This window comes from Blennius ocellaris, assembly GCF_963422515.1.
Source record: "Blennius ocellaris genome assembly, chromosome: 6".
NCBI lineage: Eukaryota > Metazoa > Chordata > Actinopteri > Blenniiformes > Blenniidae > Blennius > Blennius ocellaris.
In genome coordinates this window covers 15,968,092-15,983,438 of record NC_137655.1, presented here as the reverse complement: position 1 = coordinate 15,983,438, position 15,347 = coordinate 15,968,092, and the positions used below count along the sequence as shown (strand labels likewise).

Here is a 15,347-nt window from a genome sequence, read left to right as displayed (position 1 = left end):
TTGCCTGCTGAAAAAAAAAAGAAAAAGAAAAAGAAGAAAGCACAAAAGCTATTTCCATTTTATAAAATATAGTGAAAAATCCAAACTGTTAAACAACAAGCATTTTGCTTTCCAGTCACTCACTTCTGTAAATCCTTCAAAGTATTTGTGTCTTTTCCTCCCTGCAGTCTGAATGGTAAGTTGAAAGAAGATGATAGGACCAGCAGATACCCAGCATCCAAGGTGGGCTGAAGTCAGCTCATTGATTGATGGTCAGTCATTGCGGGAGAAGAGTGAGAGACCCTGAGAAGAAGCACACGCCTCCTTTATAAAGGAGGCACCAACAGACCTAATCCAATGGAGCCATGCCAACACTCCTGCTCTTCCCTCGGGGCAGGGGACGGCTGCTGGGATATGTTTGCTGGAGTAAAACATTCTTGTATGGCTTTGCTGTGAGGGATAATCACATTACTACAAGAAGAATTCATGGCAGATGAACACATTTACAAGGGGGAAATTCATTTCTAAATACCGCAGGAATATTGATATCATGTTAAGTCAATGATTGATGAGTGGATCATGCATTTCCCACACTTTGTCACACAAAAACACGAAAATCTTGTTCGATGTATTTATGCTTATAATTATTAATGAGTGTCTAACTATTAATTAGTTTATGATGCTTTTTGTTAACTTGGGGTTTTGACTAATATGTAATAATACAGTTTGTTTGACTTCAATGAATTGATATGAGGGGAATTGTTCACACATGCAAAGATCTCACAGTTCGCAGGTTCGAAAGTTTAATGACAATGGCCTTGTCACCTTTGCCTCTCCTCTGGACTCTTGAATGACCATAACGGCCCTGCCTGAGGAAAGAAAAATGATAAAAGATCTTGCAAGACGCTGCTGCCCGACTTTTAACAGGGACTAAGAAACGAGAGCACATCACCCCAGTTTTAGCCTCACTCCACTGGCTTCTTCTTTTTGTTTTAATTGTTTTATTATTACTTTTAACTGTGAACACATAGGTCAACCCTGGCTGTTGTGTTAAATGTGCTATGACAAATAAAGTTGGATTGGATTGTAATTTAATTCTTGAATACCAAAAAATGTCAACTCAAGTAGAGAAGCTAAAAATGCAATATCACATTCATTGGTGATGATTCCATTTTTTCCAACCAGAATCCTCAAAAAAAATTAAATCACACACCACAATATATTCAACAAAGGAAGATTGCAGTGCAGCATGTAGATAAAGACTATTGAGAGTAGTATAAAGATCATTAAATGCTTTTTAGTTCACACGATATTTGCATGTTTCTTTGACACTCTAAATCCAGATGTTAATTGCTGACTTGTTGATTTATTTCTTTTTAATTATCATGGAATTAGGTTTGAAACCACTGCACTGGAGACATGCAATGTATTCTTTGGAAAATAAATTGCTGGGAGCTGCAGGTGGTACTCCCCCCCCCAGACCCTGAAAAGTAACCATTTCACCACTTTCTAGCAGAGGTGAACTTTCAGCACTCTTCTCCTGTTGTGGATTAAAGGTGACTTGGCTGAGGGTGACGCCTCCTGCGTTTGACATGAAGAGGCTTTGTATTGCAAAGCTCCAGGCAAGAAGTAAATGGACGGAGACTTCGGTGACACGAAAGAATGCTGCCCTTGAATGATGGTGTGGAAAAAGAAACACCCTGCATCTTTGCTCTGTGATGAATGACAATCATTCGTCAAGCTGTGAAAATGACTGTACAGTTGTATTTACAGCTTTAATTTATGTTTCCCGTTGTCGCTGTGCCAACTAGTGATTATTATAGCAGACGGTTTACAAGGAAACTACATTTTAAACTAAATCACACAACAATGAAGACACCAACACCAAACAATTTAGATTCACAGAATATATAAAGTATTAGGAGAAAGTACAAGAAAAGTGTGGTTTTGATATTAAAAAAATGCTTCACTGTACACTTTCTGAAGATAAGTAAATCTGATGGTTTAAAAACAGTTTGAAAATCGAAATTGCGACCCTGGAATGAAAACAAGTGGCACAGAAGACAAATGGAAGATGGAAAAGTGGAAGAGGTTTAATAATAAGGCACGGACATATTATACTATACATTTAATTCTCTTTGCACTTGGGGGACTTTCTGGATTATGGAGCTGATCAACAACGTGACGAAGGCTCATGGCGGTCACTCGTGGAGGAAACGACTTGTACCACGAAATGATCGAGCCATTGACCTGAAGGATACCACTTCTAAGGTGACAGACTTAAAAAAAAAAACCAAGTGCAACATAAGGTTTATTTGAGCAAAATTGACCAGTAGTAACCGATGATGAACCAATTTGTGACTCCTATCGTCAGATGAACGAGCCTCCAGGTGCGCCCAGGTTGCTCTTACTGGTCTGACTGGTACAATGCAGGAGAGAATTACAACCACTAAAAAGGGCTCAATCACCTCTGTGCAGGTGAGAAGATAAGAAATCCACTTCCCCGCCCCCACTTTAGGACTATAAATCATTGCAGGATGTCCTTGAGACGGACAAATTGTCTGAAGAAGACAAGTTGACTGTAGCCCGAGCTCGCAAGATCCAACATTTCCTGTCCCATCGAGGAGGTCGTCCAGAAGGCTGAGAAACTCGTAGAGGAACATTCTTGAAAGATTCTTGAAAACCTCCACTTGTACAGTAAAATTTCTATTTGTCATGCTAAGTACGTGTGCTGTCATTCCAATTGGACATTATATTGTGATATATATATAGTGATATATATATATATTTTTTTTTTTTTATTTTTTTTTTTATTTTTTTTTTTTACAGAGTTTGTCATAACTTGTTTTTGTTGCAGTGTTGGCCTCATCACTGGTTGGGAAACATCTGCACTTGCAACGTTAATAAGTGGAGGTTAGAGCCTCAGATGGCGGAGTTTCTTATTCAGCTCCTTTTCCTGTGTGAGAAGAAGGCTGCTGTGCTCCTTGAAGGCATCAAAATCCTGTCGAAATATTACAGAAGGGAACATTTTAAACTTGTTTACACCACAATAGCTGAATTATCTATTTTTTGATGACGGCATTTAACAGACCTTGTTGAGATCTTCAATCTTTTTCATCGACTCATCGAGTGCAGATTGCAGAGAATTAAGTTTGGCATCTTTGTTGACTGCAAGTGCTTCTTTTTGAAACCTGAACAAAGTCAGAGATGAGCATTCACTTTACCCTGTACCTCTAACGGTGCATTATAAACCGTCCATACAGAATATACCTATCCTCTGCCTCCGCCCGAGCCTTCTTCTCTTCTTTCCATTTCATCACCAGCCGCTGGATTTCCTCTTGTTTCTCCTGCGTTCAAGACACTTTTGTGTGTAAATGAAGTGATTGTTGCATTCTCTGCTAATAGAACAAATGGGCTTTCGGTCACCTGTATGACTTTGCCTCTTTCCAGAGAAAGATGCAGCAGTTTGTCCTTCTCTTTGGTGAGGCTTGTTAAGCTTTCCCTCATGCTGATTTCCGCCGCTTCATGCTGTTCTTTAATCTCTTGCAGCTTCGTCCTCAAGTCTGACCGTGGAAGGAAAGACTGCAATTTACAGCTGCGTTTTGTCGCCACGTGGAGAAGGATGACACTTTATCTACTCACCTCTGCAGATCTCCACGGCCTTTGTGTGCTGCTGATGAGCATCACGCAGCTGATCAAGTAAAGAAGCTACTTCTGTTTCATGTTGAGCTGCTTGTTCCAGGCGTTGTGACTCACATTCAGCCATTTTGTTGCTGAAACAACATATTTACAGTAATTGCAATTGGTTAACAACAACACAAAATTCTCATCAGTTACTATTCATTAGCAAATAATATACACTTGTAGTTTTTATATAGCATTTGTTTACCAATGTTTGTAAAAAAACCCAAAACAAAACAGCGTAAGAAATATTTATATATTTATGCCGAACACAGGTACCAATTCTATACTTCAGAAAGCGAGCAAAGAAAATGCCTCCCAGTCTATTTTGTTACATAACCATGACTAGCAGGGTTAGAAAATGTACCAGTGTTTGATTTCTTTGTCGGAGTACTCCTCTGTCAGCAGTTTGATGTCCTGCGAGAGTTTCTGAATAAACACTTCTTTATCTTGGAGGGTTTGAGGGAAAACTGACTCATTTTCTAACTTCAGCTGCTTATTTTCCAGCTTTAACTGTTGATTCTCTTTTTTGTGTTCCTTCATGAAAGCGATGATTTCTTGATTATGGGCAGCTAAATCTGTGAATCTTCTCTCGAACGTCTCCGCTTTCTTCCTCTGGATGTCCAGTTCTCCTTGGCACTGCGTCGTTCGGGCCTCGAGTTCGGTGTTGATCGTCTGCAGGGCTTGACATCGCTGGAGCGACTCGTCTGATCTCTGTTTCAGTATGCGGACCAAACCCGACTGTTCGTCTATTCTGGAGCGCAGCATCCTTCTCTCTGTCATGTCATCGGCAGCCACGAGCTCATCTGGTGGCTTCTGAATACTGTCCATATGCTAGGAACAGAATAAGAATAATAAAAAAAACTCATAGCATTAATTCAAGCACATGGCTTTAGAACTCCCCACACTAAATGGCCATTCATCTATAAATCTTTTTGTAAAACTGTAAAGTCTTAAATTAAGGTGCCGGAGATATTGTACGGCTCCAGCCACATATTTAACGTCTGTCATTGATTTTTATATATCGATTTTTATATATCGATTTAAATAAATCAATGACAGAATTACTGATATCATGTCATTCATCAACTGTTAAAGTGATAAACAAAACGAGCAAACTCACACATCATCTAAGTAGTTCGATATTGGAAATTACTTTTAATGAAGCAATCTGACATGTAATTTACTGTTGCTATGGAGTTTTGGATATCTTATCAGAGTGGCTATTATCAGTGGATTAGACTTTACATAATAGATATTGAGGAGGCAGTGTACAGGCTTAGGTCTGCTCTTTAAAGTCAGGAGATTTTAAAATGAGGACAGAAAACAACCTGAAAAGACACAAAACTACTAGAATACTTACTGTACATAACAAATTGGCACAGACTTTTAATCTAACTTCAAACCTTTTCTAATAATCCTTTTTAAATTTGTAAATATGCGTATGTTGTAAGGTATATTTGAAGCGCTTGAGGCAGTTAAATAGTAAAAGTGAGAGTCGTTAGAGCAGAGATTGTTTTTGTTGTGCACATACCTCCACACTTCTGTCTCCCATCTTCATAAATGTCTCTGTATTCGTCTGAGGAGTCGCCATTTCCCCAAGAAGACTATAGTTGTTTCTTCCTTTAACGATCGTTTCCGCTTGTCATTGTATTTATCTTGAGGTTTTTAGTTGCGACGTTGCTATTGGCAACCCAGTTTTTCCCCCCCCAGCGCGTGCTCAGGTCAAATCCCTGCAGACGAAGAGGTACCGATTATGGAGGTATTATTGGTGAAAAAGGTTTCAGCACGTGTAAAAGTCGAATTTGTAGTCGTATGCCATGCATTTGTAGTTGTGTTCTGGCCAGTGGGAGGCTTAAGATTTCCTGGACAACGACACACTTTGTTAAATGTAAATAACAAAGCCGTGATTTGTAAATTATTTTCAATGTAAATAAAGTACAAATACACGCTATTTTATGTTTTATAATTCACTTGAATGAGTTTTGTAAATATACACTTGCTCAGAATTTATTTAGTTTTGCCCGGAACACATTCCAAAACTTTTGGGACACGGACATGTATAACATTGTTATGGATCATATTTTCTCAGGAGGTGTTTGTGAACCGAGAACACTAATTTATTTAAAGAAATTGGCAACTTTCAAAAGACAATGATTTAACTTTGTAAATATTTTTTGTCTGCCAAATGCTAACTTCTCACTTTTTTCATACGGTATAAAGCCGTTAACGGTATTCATTTTCCTACAATGTGATCATTTAAAATTGTTCTCCAATCCGCCGGGTGCTTCACGTTTATGTTTTAATCTTCAAGCTAAATAAAAACATAAACGCACGTAAAAACAACAAAAAAAGATCGCATGACTTCCGGTATCGAGAGAGAAATGGCGGCGCTCCTTGTAAGGCACTCAACCACTGTAGTTGAAGTACGCGTCCGCAAGATGGCGGTGCTGAGCTTCATAACAGCCCAAACGGAAGCGGAGGAAACGAACAATATAAAACGTTGTTGCGAGACGAAAAGAAGTTAAATTTGTGTTTAAAAAAGAAAAGAAAAAAAAAAAAAAAGAATATTCAACATAATATCCTTTAGAGTGTAACACACCATGGAAACAATACCCTCTATTTGAAACTTGTATTTTTGTTGCAGACACAAATACAAAATGCAGCATGTCTGACAGGTCTGCAACTTTCAACCAAACTCACTTTAAAATTGCCTTTGATGCCAATGCTACGCTGGAGGCAGTAATCTTTCAAACTTTTATCACCCTGTCACAAATATCGAGACTCAGTCTGGTGCTTCTGTGTTGTATTATGCTTATTGTATTTTATATATTTATTTGCACTGAATACATATATAATACAGAATCACACGAAATAAAATCTAGCTGTGCAGGAGAGGAAAGAAGAATACATAAAGTATATATGAAATCCCACCTGTTGATAAACATTACCCGGATGAAGTTAATGATCAAATAGGATCAAGGAACAAGGAGAGAAAACAAACAAAGTTGTTGATAATGAGTCACCTTAACGGTATTGGTGACTGTTTTTTTTTGTAAACGTCTTTGTTTACTTTCTGAGGCTAAACCACACAACACAGGGCAGGGAGATTATTAACGAACGAAATTTGCTGAAACGTTGACGCGGGTACAACAATCAGGGTTAAAATGAAAGTGGTTTTTTTTGGTCCCTCATTGGGTGTGTGAATGAATGAATCTCCGACGCTCCAATACTCTGCGTTGCTGAGGCCTTAACATACGTTTCCTCGTATTGTAAACTCTTCATTTACCTTATCTAACCCCCCCCCCCCCCCCCCCCCCCCCCCAACATCAAGCCCCTTCTAAATCCCGGGAGTGGAGCAAAGCGGCCCGCTGAGAGCGAGAAACCACTGGCACCCGGGACAAGTCGGACCTGCATGGCATTATGCAGATTCCAGGGCCAGGGAGGGATTTATCCGGAGGGCCGAGGCTGGGTTGGGGGAGCGGCTGTCCCGGCCCTTTTGTGCACGCCCCTTTTCATCAACTAGCGGGCCAAGAAAGACAGAGGAAAGCAACAGCATCCCAGCCCCAGTCCTTACAGCTCCTCCATCTGCACAGCGGAGCTGGACGGACCAGCCAGAATGTGGAGAGCACTGCTACTTAAACTCCTCCTCGTCTTCATATGCTGTGTTAGATGGTGCCACTCTGAAGGTCGGTACTTTGGTTTTCTTTTCTTTCTTTGGACTTTTAAAACCTCTTTTTTGTTGTTGTTGTTGTTTTCATTTATTTACTTCCTCCCAGGCTGATTGATAAGTTTGAGGTGCTGCAGAGTTGTTGCCACCAAGTGTGTGCACTTGTTGCTCTTTAGAATAAAACAGCCAGACTGAAGTGTTGCTCAATTAAAGGCAAAAAAAGAAAAGAAAAGAAAAGAAAAAAACACCCAATGAGTAACAGTTCATGTGAAAGGGGGATAAATCACCTGAGATATTAGAAATAAGATTGACTTTTCATTTAAAAGCCGTCGCTCCAAATGATGTCGTAGAATTTAAGTAAATGTAGAGCAGAGTATTTCAGCACATAGTATTACTTTAAAGGTTGAGTACAAAGCCTTCCTCAGACAGATTGGAAGTTCTCTTGAGGAACTTTTGCCTGAGCTTTACTGTTGCTAGGTAACAGAAAAGAGCATGTGACTTACAGACAATCTGTGAGCACTGAGAGCTACTGGTACAAATCTCATTGAGGGGAGCAGATTTCCACGCTGCAAACTGCCAATGCAGACCTGATTGTAGCTCATGGTGGGGGGAGACTTTCTAATGTTCTAATGTCGACGAGGGACAAACAAAATTACACAGATGCAGCTATTTATTCGTGACAGTCTCACGCCTGTCTGTTGTGTTTGTAGCCCAGCTAGAGCCTACTTCTCAATTTGTAATCTGCTTTCTTTTTGCTCAACCCTTAGTATGTAAGCTCCTTAGTGTGAATCAAGCAACTAATTACTCTGCAGCTGCTGCAGAATGGAATCATTTCAACCTAAGGAGCTGTTTCGAGTTAAGAAACAATTGTACGAGAGTATAGCTACAGCTTTCATCAAGTTTTTTTTTCTTTTCTTTTTTTAAAATGTTCATCTTGATATATCCTTTATTTATTTCCTTGCTGGGTTGCAGAGTGTATGGACCGTCCATGTCCAATAGACAATATAACTGTGTTGATACTGAGACTGCAGCATTAAAAAAAACAAAAAAAAACAAATCACATGGCATTTCCCTTGAATCTGCAGTAAAACAACTTGTAGAAGAAATATTGCTGATGAGAGATGAAGCGGACAAACTGGGGAATCTCAGCAGGGTGTCAGCATGTTTACACAGATCATTAACTTGCGATCAGTGGACGGTGATGCAGTCTTCAATAATGTTCCTTTAATCTGAACGTTGTTATCATACCATACAAGTATCAAGGGCTTCTCAAGGGCTTTCTGATAGTGTTTATGAGTCAGAGTGTCATTAAAAGATAATGGTTTAGTAGCTCTGGTCCACCCTGGGGAGTCAGTATACCTTTACTAATCTATTCTTGATCCCTCACTAAAATCCTTTAGTTTGATATGTGTTTCTTCCATGACCTTCTGGAACACATTACCCAGAACATGAGATCAACACTGCTGCCGAATGCTTACTCAGGCTTTAATAGCTGATGAAACATTCTGCTACGGTGCTGCTTCGTTAACCATCCACTGCCTTTTTGCTGTTGTGGACATTCTTTATCTTTGTCAATTGAGTTGTTTTCTGGTTTTTCCTGTTAATCATTTTCTCATAAAAAAAAAAAACCCGTGTGAACTTTAATGGGTTTTTAGAAAGTTTTCATTTGATAATAATATAAGGGAGAATTGATGTGCTCTGCAACCAGATAAAACAATAAAACGACAAAATGTACCTGTTCACGCTTGTATTTTGTCAAGCATCAACAATCTTTTCAGCTCCCAGCTTGCTTGGACAGATCTTCTTACTACAGACCTATGAAATATTTTTGATGGACATATTAGTTACTTTCCGAGGTCAGCTGAGGTAAATGTTATCTTTGTGTTTGCCGGCGTGTCAAACCCTGCATATGCCAGCATCTTGCCCGTGAGCAGCCTTTGTGCAACAGTAACAGCATGAGAAACAAAGTTGACACAAATCAACAGCAAGTTGTTCTGCAGCTCCCCCAGTCTGAGATAAAGACTCCGAGGGTGGACTTTAAGGGACAGCCAAGTGAGATGTGGATAAATGTACAAAACTGAGTTATTCAGCATCTGTTACTGTGCTGTGACAACTAAATTTATGATTCTTTTCACTCATTCTTCTCAGAAATCCTGAGTATTTTACAATTCCAAGTAAACCAAAGCTCCAGTCTACTCTCTATTTATGCCTTCTTTTTGGTCCTCTGCCACTGCCAATGCCCCCTGGGTTTTTTTTTTTTTTTTTTTTAGCTGTTTTGGAGTGGAGCATTGAGAGCCAAAGTCACTTGTTTGGCAATTGACTGCATTCTGCAGCATTGATTTCCATATGAAATGGGCAGCAGCACTTCGCTGTGGCAGGATGGACGTGTTCAGCGTTTCATGCTGCCAGCAGCCGTGTTCTCAACTTTTCTACGCACGCACACACACACACACACACACACACACACACACACACACACACACACACACACACACACACACACACACACACACACACACACACACACACACACACACACACACACACACACACACACACACACACACACACACACTGAGCGTAGCAAGCAGTGCCAAACAAGACAGTTTTGACGAAGGCTTGAAAACATCTTTTCAGCTCTCCACATGACAAGACAGAGATGTTTCACTGGTATTGGGCAGGTGTTTTTGTTAATGGGGGTTTGGGTGGGAGTGGGGGTGGGGGTGAGAGGGCATGTGTCTTTATTTTCTTTAACATTAACTCAGTCTTTGTCTCCTGCTTTCTGCCGTGCATCTACAAAGGGACTTTTTTAGGGTGACACTTCCAGTTATGAGTTTGCATCCCTGCTGGCACCTTTTTGCCCCATTGTGCTGTCCCAGTGGGGTTTAAGGCATTTCAGGGACTTTATTCTAATGAGAATTCCTCTACTGCTTGTCTTTGTTGGGCATTGGTTGGGCATCCTTATTTTCATCCACGGATTGAGTGGTGCTCTCTCCTGCTGTGGGTTTAAGTTGCTAATTAGAAAAGACAAGACTCGGAGTAAAGGGGGGAAAAAAAACTGTAAACTACACAAAGACTCGGCTAAAACACAAATAAAAACAGTCATTGTCAGACTCAGACCCTAATTGCTGATTTGCACCATTCACATTTGTTCTTACCTCCTCGAGTGTTGATTGACACCACAGTCAGTTTGCAACTTTGTGAGGCTGAAGGCAGAAATTTGAGGATTAAGGAAGAAGTTACTTAGACGTTCCTTTTAGGATGTAAAAAGAACCTGCACACAAGATAGCGCTGCTGAAAGGTTCAGCGTCAGTGTACTGTATCTGTCACCTTTCCCAGAAGTAATGCAGTCAGGAAACACTGGCTGCATTTGAAAGCCTGGAGCAGATTGGTTTCTCTTTGGTACACATGGTTTTAAGTTATCAACCTTGGTCTGCATGCAAAGAAGCTATACCCATCTCAGTAACTCCAATGCCTGTTTTGATCATTTAATTTGATTGGGTCATTTAAACTTATTTTTATTTATTATCAAGCTATAGGGAGACATTTGCTTTGTTTATAAACCTCATCCCCCAAAATGGATTACAGTTTTGTCATTACTGATTGTGCATTAGTTGCAAGGGGAATTTTTCTGTTTGCTCTACAAAGCACATTTCTGAGGCGTTTGTTTTGATTTTGTGATCACTGTCTTCGAAGAACTGCCTTCTTTAAACAGATTGTGAGTAATTTTGTCAAAATCTGGAAACTAAGCAGGAAAAAAGGTATTCATCCTGGAAAGAAGCTCAATGTTGGCTGTGAAGCAGTTTGGTGGTTTTTCCATTTGATTTATCAGAGCTAAAGATTGCTGAATGGGGCTAATACAAAGGGTTTTTTAATGCACAGCCAATGATCCCCCAATGGTTGTCTAAGTGATCCATCTTGAAAAGACTAGGTCTTAATCAGATTTAATCAATCTTAAAGCCACCTTGCTTGCTTATATAACCGATTACCTTAAAGAAATGTTTTTTTATTCTTGGACTCACATATCTTGGACTCACATATCTGCTAGATATTTCCAAATAATGAGTTATCCCAATACCCTCCAACACTTTGCTCTTAGAAGATGAACAATTTTGAAAATGCTTGATAAGACGGGACAAAAACAGACCACCAACCCCAAGCATGCACCATCAGTCACCACCTCGCACTTCTTCTTGTGAAGGATCTCGGTTGAAATGGTTGCGGTACCACCCAGTACCACTATTTATTCCAATTACAGTTCAGACTGGACAGAAGCCGCGTGCACCATTCATCACGCTGTCAAGGAGGCCATCAGAATTGCACATTCCTATTACAACAGGTCTGACGGAGTGCTTGTGCCTCTGAACTATGCTGCTTGAATCAATCTCTCCTGGTAAACGTCAGAGAAGGTAGAACGGTGGTACCTTATCTCTACAGATGCCACTCAGTGAGAACATCAAAAGGAGGCCTCGGATGAGTGCAGGGAAGGTTTCGCAATTCTCGGGGGGGGGGACTGGTGGGTGGGTGTGTGGGTGGGTGGTGGGGTGGCTGGCACGTTTGTCTCCAAAGCATGTCAATCCTGTTAGCAACACGCTACATCAGTAGAAGGTTGCTCTGCCTTTTTAAATGTTTTGGTATGTCTATGTATGTGTTTGTGTATGTTGCAGTGTATGGGTTTAAGAATTTACTCAATTTTGTCCATTTGTAGATTAGACTACATTGGTTTTAAGCATGTTCTTATCACAATAAATTATAATAATGATATTACCAATAAAAAAGTATAAGCTTTGATGTATTTTAATAGAGGTCCTAATAGCCTGTTACTAAGTCATTCCTGACTTCTGTGAAACTGTGCTTGTATAGGATGTGTGTTGGGGCAGTTTCGCTGTGGAACAGGTCGATGTATCCCAGGTGACTGGCACTGTGACGGGACGTCAGACTGTGTGGACGACTCTGACGAATTCGACTGTCGTGAGTCTCATACTTCACTCAGTATATCACCTCAGTCAAATCTGAGAAAAGAGAAAAATATGTTGTTTTTTTTAGTTGGAATTTCTTTGACATTCTCTGTGTGAAATGTGAGTTGTTTTATTAAAAAAAAGAAAAGAAAAGAAAAAACCTTTCCAATACAATTAATCCACCAGAGTAAAACATATATTAAACAAAAAACAAAACACAAAACTGATAGTACTTTCCTACCAGTGGTTGCAGTCAGCTGGTTAATGAAATTCTTTGTGTGTGTTCCCACAGCTCAGGTAACATGTGATAACAGTCACTTCCAGTGTCTTAGTGATGGCGAGTGTATCCCAGATATATGGGTGTGTGACGAGGAGGAGGACTGTGAGGATGGCTCAGATGAGAGGCAACACTGTCGTAAGTATTACTGAAGCTGTTGAACTTTTGAAGCGTATTAACTTTTCAGTGAAGCTGACGTGTTTCAAAGAATATATAGCAAGTAATTATATCACGTAACCATGTCCAAATATTTGACAACGATTGTCCGCATTTGACCACCTGAAAATAACAGAGGGCCAACAGACCCTGATTTTGCCAGACAACAAAGCCTGTGGTCGGTCCACATGTTTTATAATTCGCATAAATGCTGATCCTTCTATTTACCAACATAAGTTTAGAATCAGGTTTACAAGTTAAATGTATTTATTTTGTTTGTGCTGAAAAATATTACATTTTTGGACAGAGGATGCTGGTTAAATAAAACCCCTGGGCCAGACTTCAGACATGCCTGACGTAGCACAATCTATTTGGCATTACATGAATTATTGCTGTTTTTAGCCTGTGTGTGGGTTTGAACAATGAGACCGTCTGTCCACCTGAGGAAGTTAAGGAATTTGGTGACTGCTGCATACCTAGATTGACCAGAAGAGGAAATTAGAACTTCATACAACAGGTATGTAAATAAAAGCTTTCTGTGTTGCTAAATCCAGTCTTCAATCTGTTTTCAGCTGGAAGGACATGCACCAGTGGTCAGTTCAGCTGCAGTAACGGCGCGTGCATCCCAGGAGAATACCGATGCGACCGTCTGGCAGACTGCTCAGATGGTTCCGATGAGAGAAACTGCCGTAAGTCTTCACCAGGGTGGTTCTGCCCCCCCCCCCCCCCCCTTTTTTTTTTTCATCTGAGGCTCCTGTGGCATTTTAATCAATTTGTTAAGATTAAGAGGCTCGTTGACTGACAGAATGGCCCACAATATGCTTCTTGTTGTCAGAGGTTGATTGCAGATTCTTTGGTGGATTAGTCAAGCTGAAGTTCAGCTGCTATGCCATTATTGTGCCGACATGGTAGACTCACAGCACTGCACACTGTGGTAATCTCACAATTGCATAAAGAATGCTGTGGCAACTGCTGCTGTTGTGGTGGTGCCGGTAAATGTTAGTCTCTTATCCTCTTCATTCATGGAGCTTTTCACCTCTGAAAAGCTGAAAGGAGCACAGTTGTCAGTCTGCATTTAACACATAATGCTACCCTGATGATGGTTTAATCTCGCAGATTATCCCGAGTGTACACAGCTAAGGTGTGCTAATGGGGCCTGCTACAACAGAACACAACGATGTGACCAGATACTCGACTGTCGCGACGGCTCTGATGAGGCAAACTGCAGTAAGAAGCCTAAGTTTCATTTAATGACAAATGCTTTGGATAATAGATGATTTGATCATAAGGCAGGTGAAAGTATAATCTCATCACCAAATAAATGTCTTTCTTTTCCATTTCTGTTCTCTTTTCTTCAGCACAGCACTGCAATGCAGGCTTGTTTTCATGTCACAATGGAGCGTGTGTTCCTCAGCGCTACGTCTGTGATCACGACGATGACTGTGGAGACCGAAGTGATGAGCTAAACTGCAGTATGTAGCGTCTCTCGTTCTCTCATTCTCTTTCTCTCTCTTTTTTAACAGAACTATGTCCACTGTCAGTCTAGTTACAGTAAGATTACACAAACCCTATCTCTCCTTTACTTGCAGCATATCCCACATGTAGAGGAAACTACTTCACTTGCCCCAGTGGCCGCTGTATTCACCAAGTCTGGCTTTGTGACGGAGAAGATGATTGTGAGGACAATGCAGATGAAAAAGGCTGCGGTGTGTATAAAAACTTTCCCATATGCCCAATTGATAATTTGTATTGTATTCAAACCAGAACCTATGAGTCTTTAGCTGATTAAATAGCACTAAAATGAGTAACAACTGGGGCTGTGCAGCCCTGATTCTTCTTGAATCTCCATGGTTGGTTAGTTCTAGAGAGATGCCATGCCTGTGCTCCTTTAAGTGTGTTATTCAAATGCTTCTTTGTATCGCAAGATTGTGCAGCCCCCCCAAAGGGCTTTAGAATTCTCCCACATGGCTGTAAAGAGTGTGTGTTTTTAGAGGATGGGCTCCAGAAGCTCACTGAGCCCCCGTGTGACCCCCTCAAAGCTCCACTAGCCGGCATTAATTTAAAGTAACAGTCATTTCTCTCATAATGTCCAAAACATTATGTGTTTTTTTTTCTTTTCTATCTGTGGGCCTGACGAGACACCAAATTTGTTCTGTTTGCAGATAATGTGCCGCGGGAGTGTTACCCAGGGGAGTGGCCCTGTCCATCCTCTGGCCTTTGTATCCCAATAGAAAGGCTTTGTGATGGGACAGCTCACTGTCCCGAAGGGGAGGACGAAACAAACACCACTGCTGGGCGCAACTGCAGTCAGTACTGGCAGAACTACAGCCGTTCCCATTCATTTACACAGTTAAAGCTATCATTTGCTAGTAGTTAAGATGTCGAGGGGTGTTGGTCACTGGTCTGCCTTCTGTGTTGCACAGGTATCTGGAGATGTGCTTCTCTGAGCTGTGAGCATCATTGTCATGCTTCCCCCAATGGGGGGGCCTGTTCTTGTCCATCTGGATACATTGTCAACAGCAATAACAGTCGCTCGTGTATCGGTACGTGCCTTTTATTTACATATGTGCTCAGCTCATAAAAACATGGACAGGAGTCATGCTCGCGGATGAGTGTTTTCATTTAG

The 15,347-nt window shown here is 40.7% G+C and overlaps 2 protein-coding genes across 2 annotated transcripts in view; one reads left to right on the top strand and one right to left on the bottom strand.

The window, feature by feature from the left end:
- Positions 1–2,893: 2,893 nt before the first annotated feature.
- On the bottom strand, positions 2,894–5,254 carry LOC308131461 (coiled-coil domain-containing protein 89; the record flags this gene model as incomplete). The annotated part of the gene is made up of 7 exons (XM_080498189.1): positions 2,894–2,980; positions 3,071–3,170; positions 3,250–3,326; positions 3,406–3,542; positions 3,622–3,752; positions 4,028–4,494; positions 5,195–5,254. The coding sequence occupies 7 exons, from the start codon at positions 5,252–5,254 to the stop codon at positions 2,894–2,896; spliced, it is 1,059 nt and encodes a 352-aa protein (XP_080354315.1).
- A 2,025-nt stretch (positions 5,255–7,279) lies between these two features.
- The window catches only part of lrp2a (low density lipoprotein receptor-related protein 2a), a gene marked incomplete at both ends in the record, with an annotated part of 43,895 nt that continues 35,827 nt past the window's right edge, over positions 7,280–15,347 (top strand). Inside the window, 9 exons of the mRNA XM_080497718.1 lie at positions 7,280–7,349; positions 12,194–12,301; positions 12,581–12,703; positions 13,294–13,410; positions 13,838–13,948; positions 14,080–14,193; positions 14,311–14,427; positions 14,884–15,027; positions 15,145–15,264. Coding sequence (XP_080353844.1) covers positions 7,280–7,349; positions 12,194–12,301; positions 12,581–12,703; positions 13,294–13,410; positions 13,838–13,948; positions 14,080–14,193; positions 14,311–14,427; positions 14,884–15,027; positions 15,145–15,264 — 1,024 coding nt within the window. The remainder of the gene's footprint in view (positions 7,350–12,193; positions 12,302–12,580; positions 12,704–13,293; positions 13,411–13,837; positions 13,949–14,079; positions 14,194–14,310; positions 14,428–14,883; positions 15,028–15,144; positions 15,265–15,347) is intronic.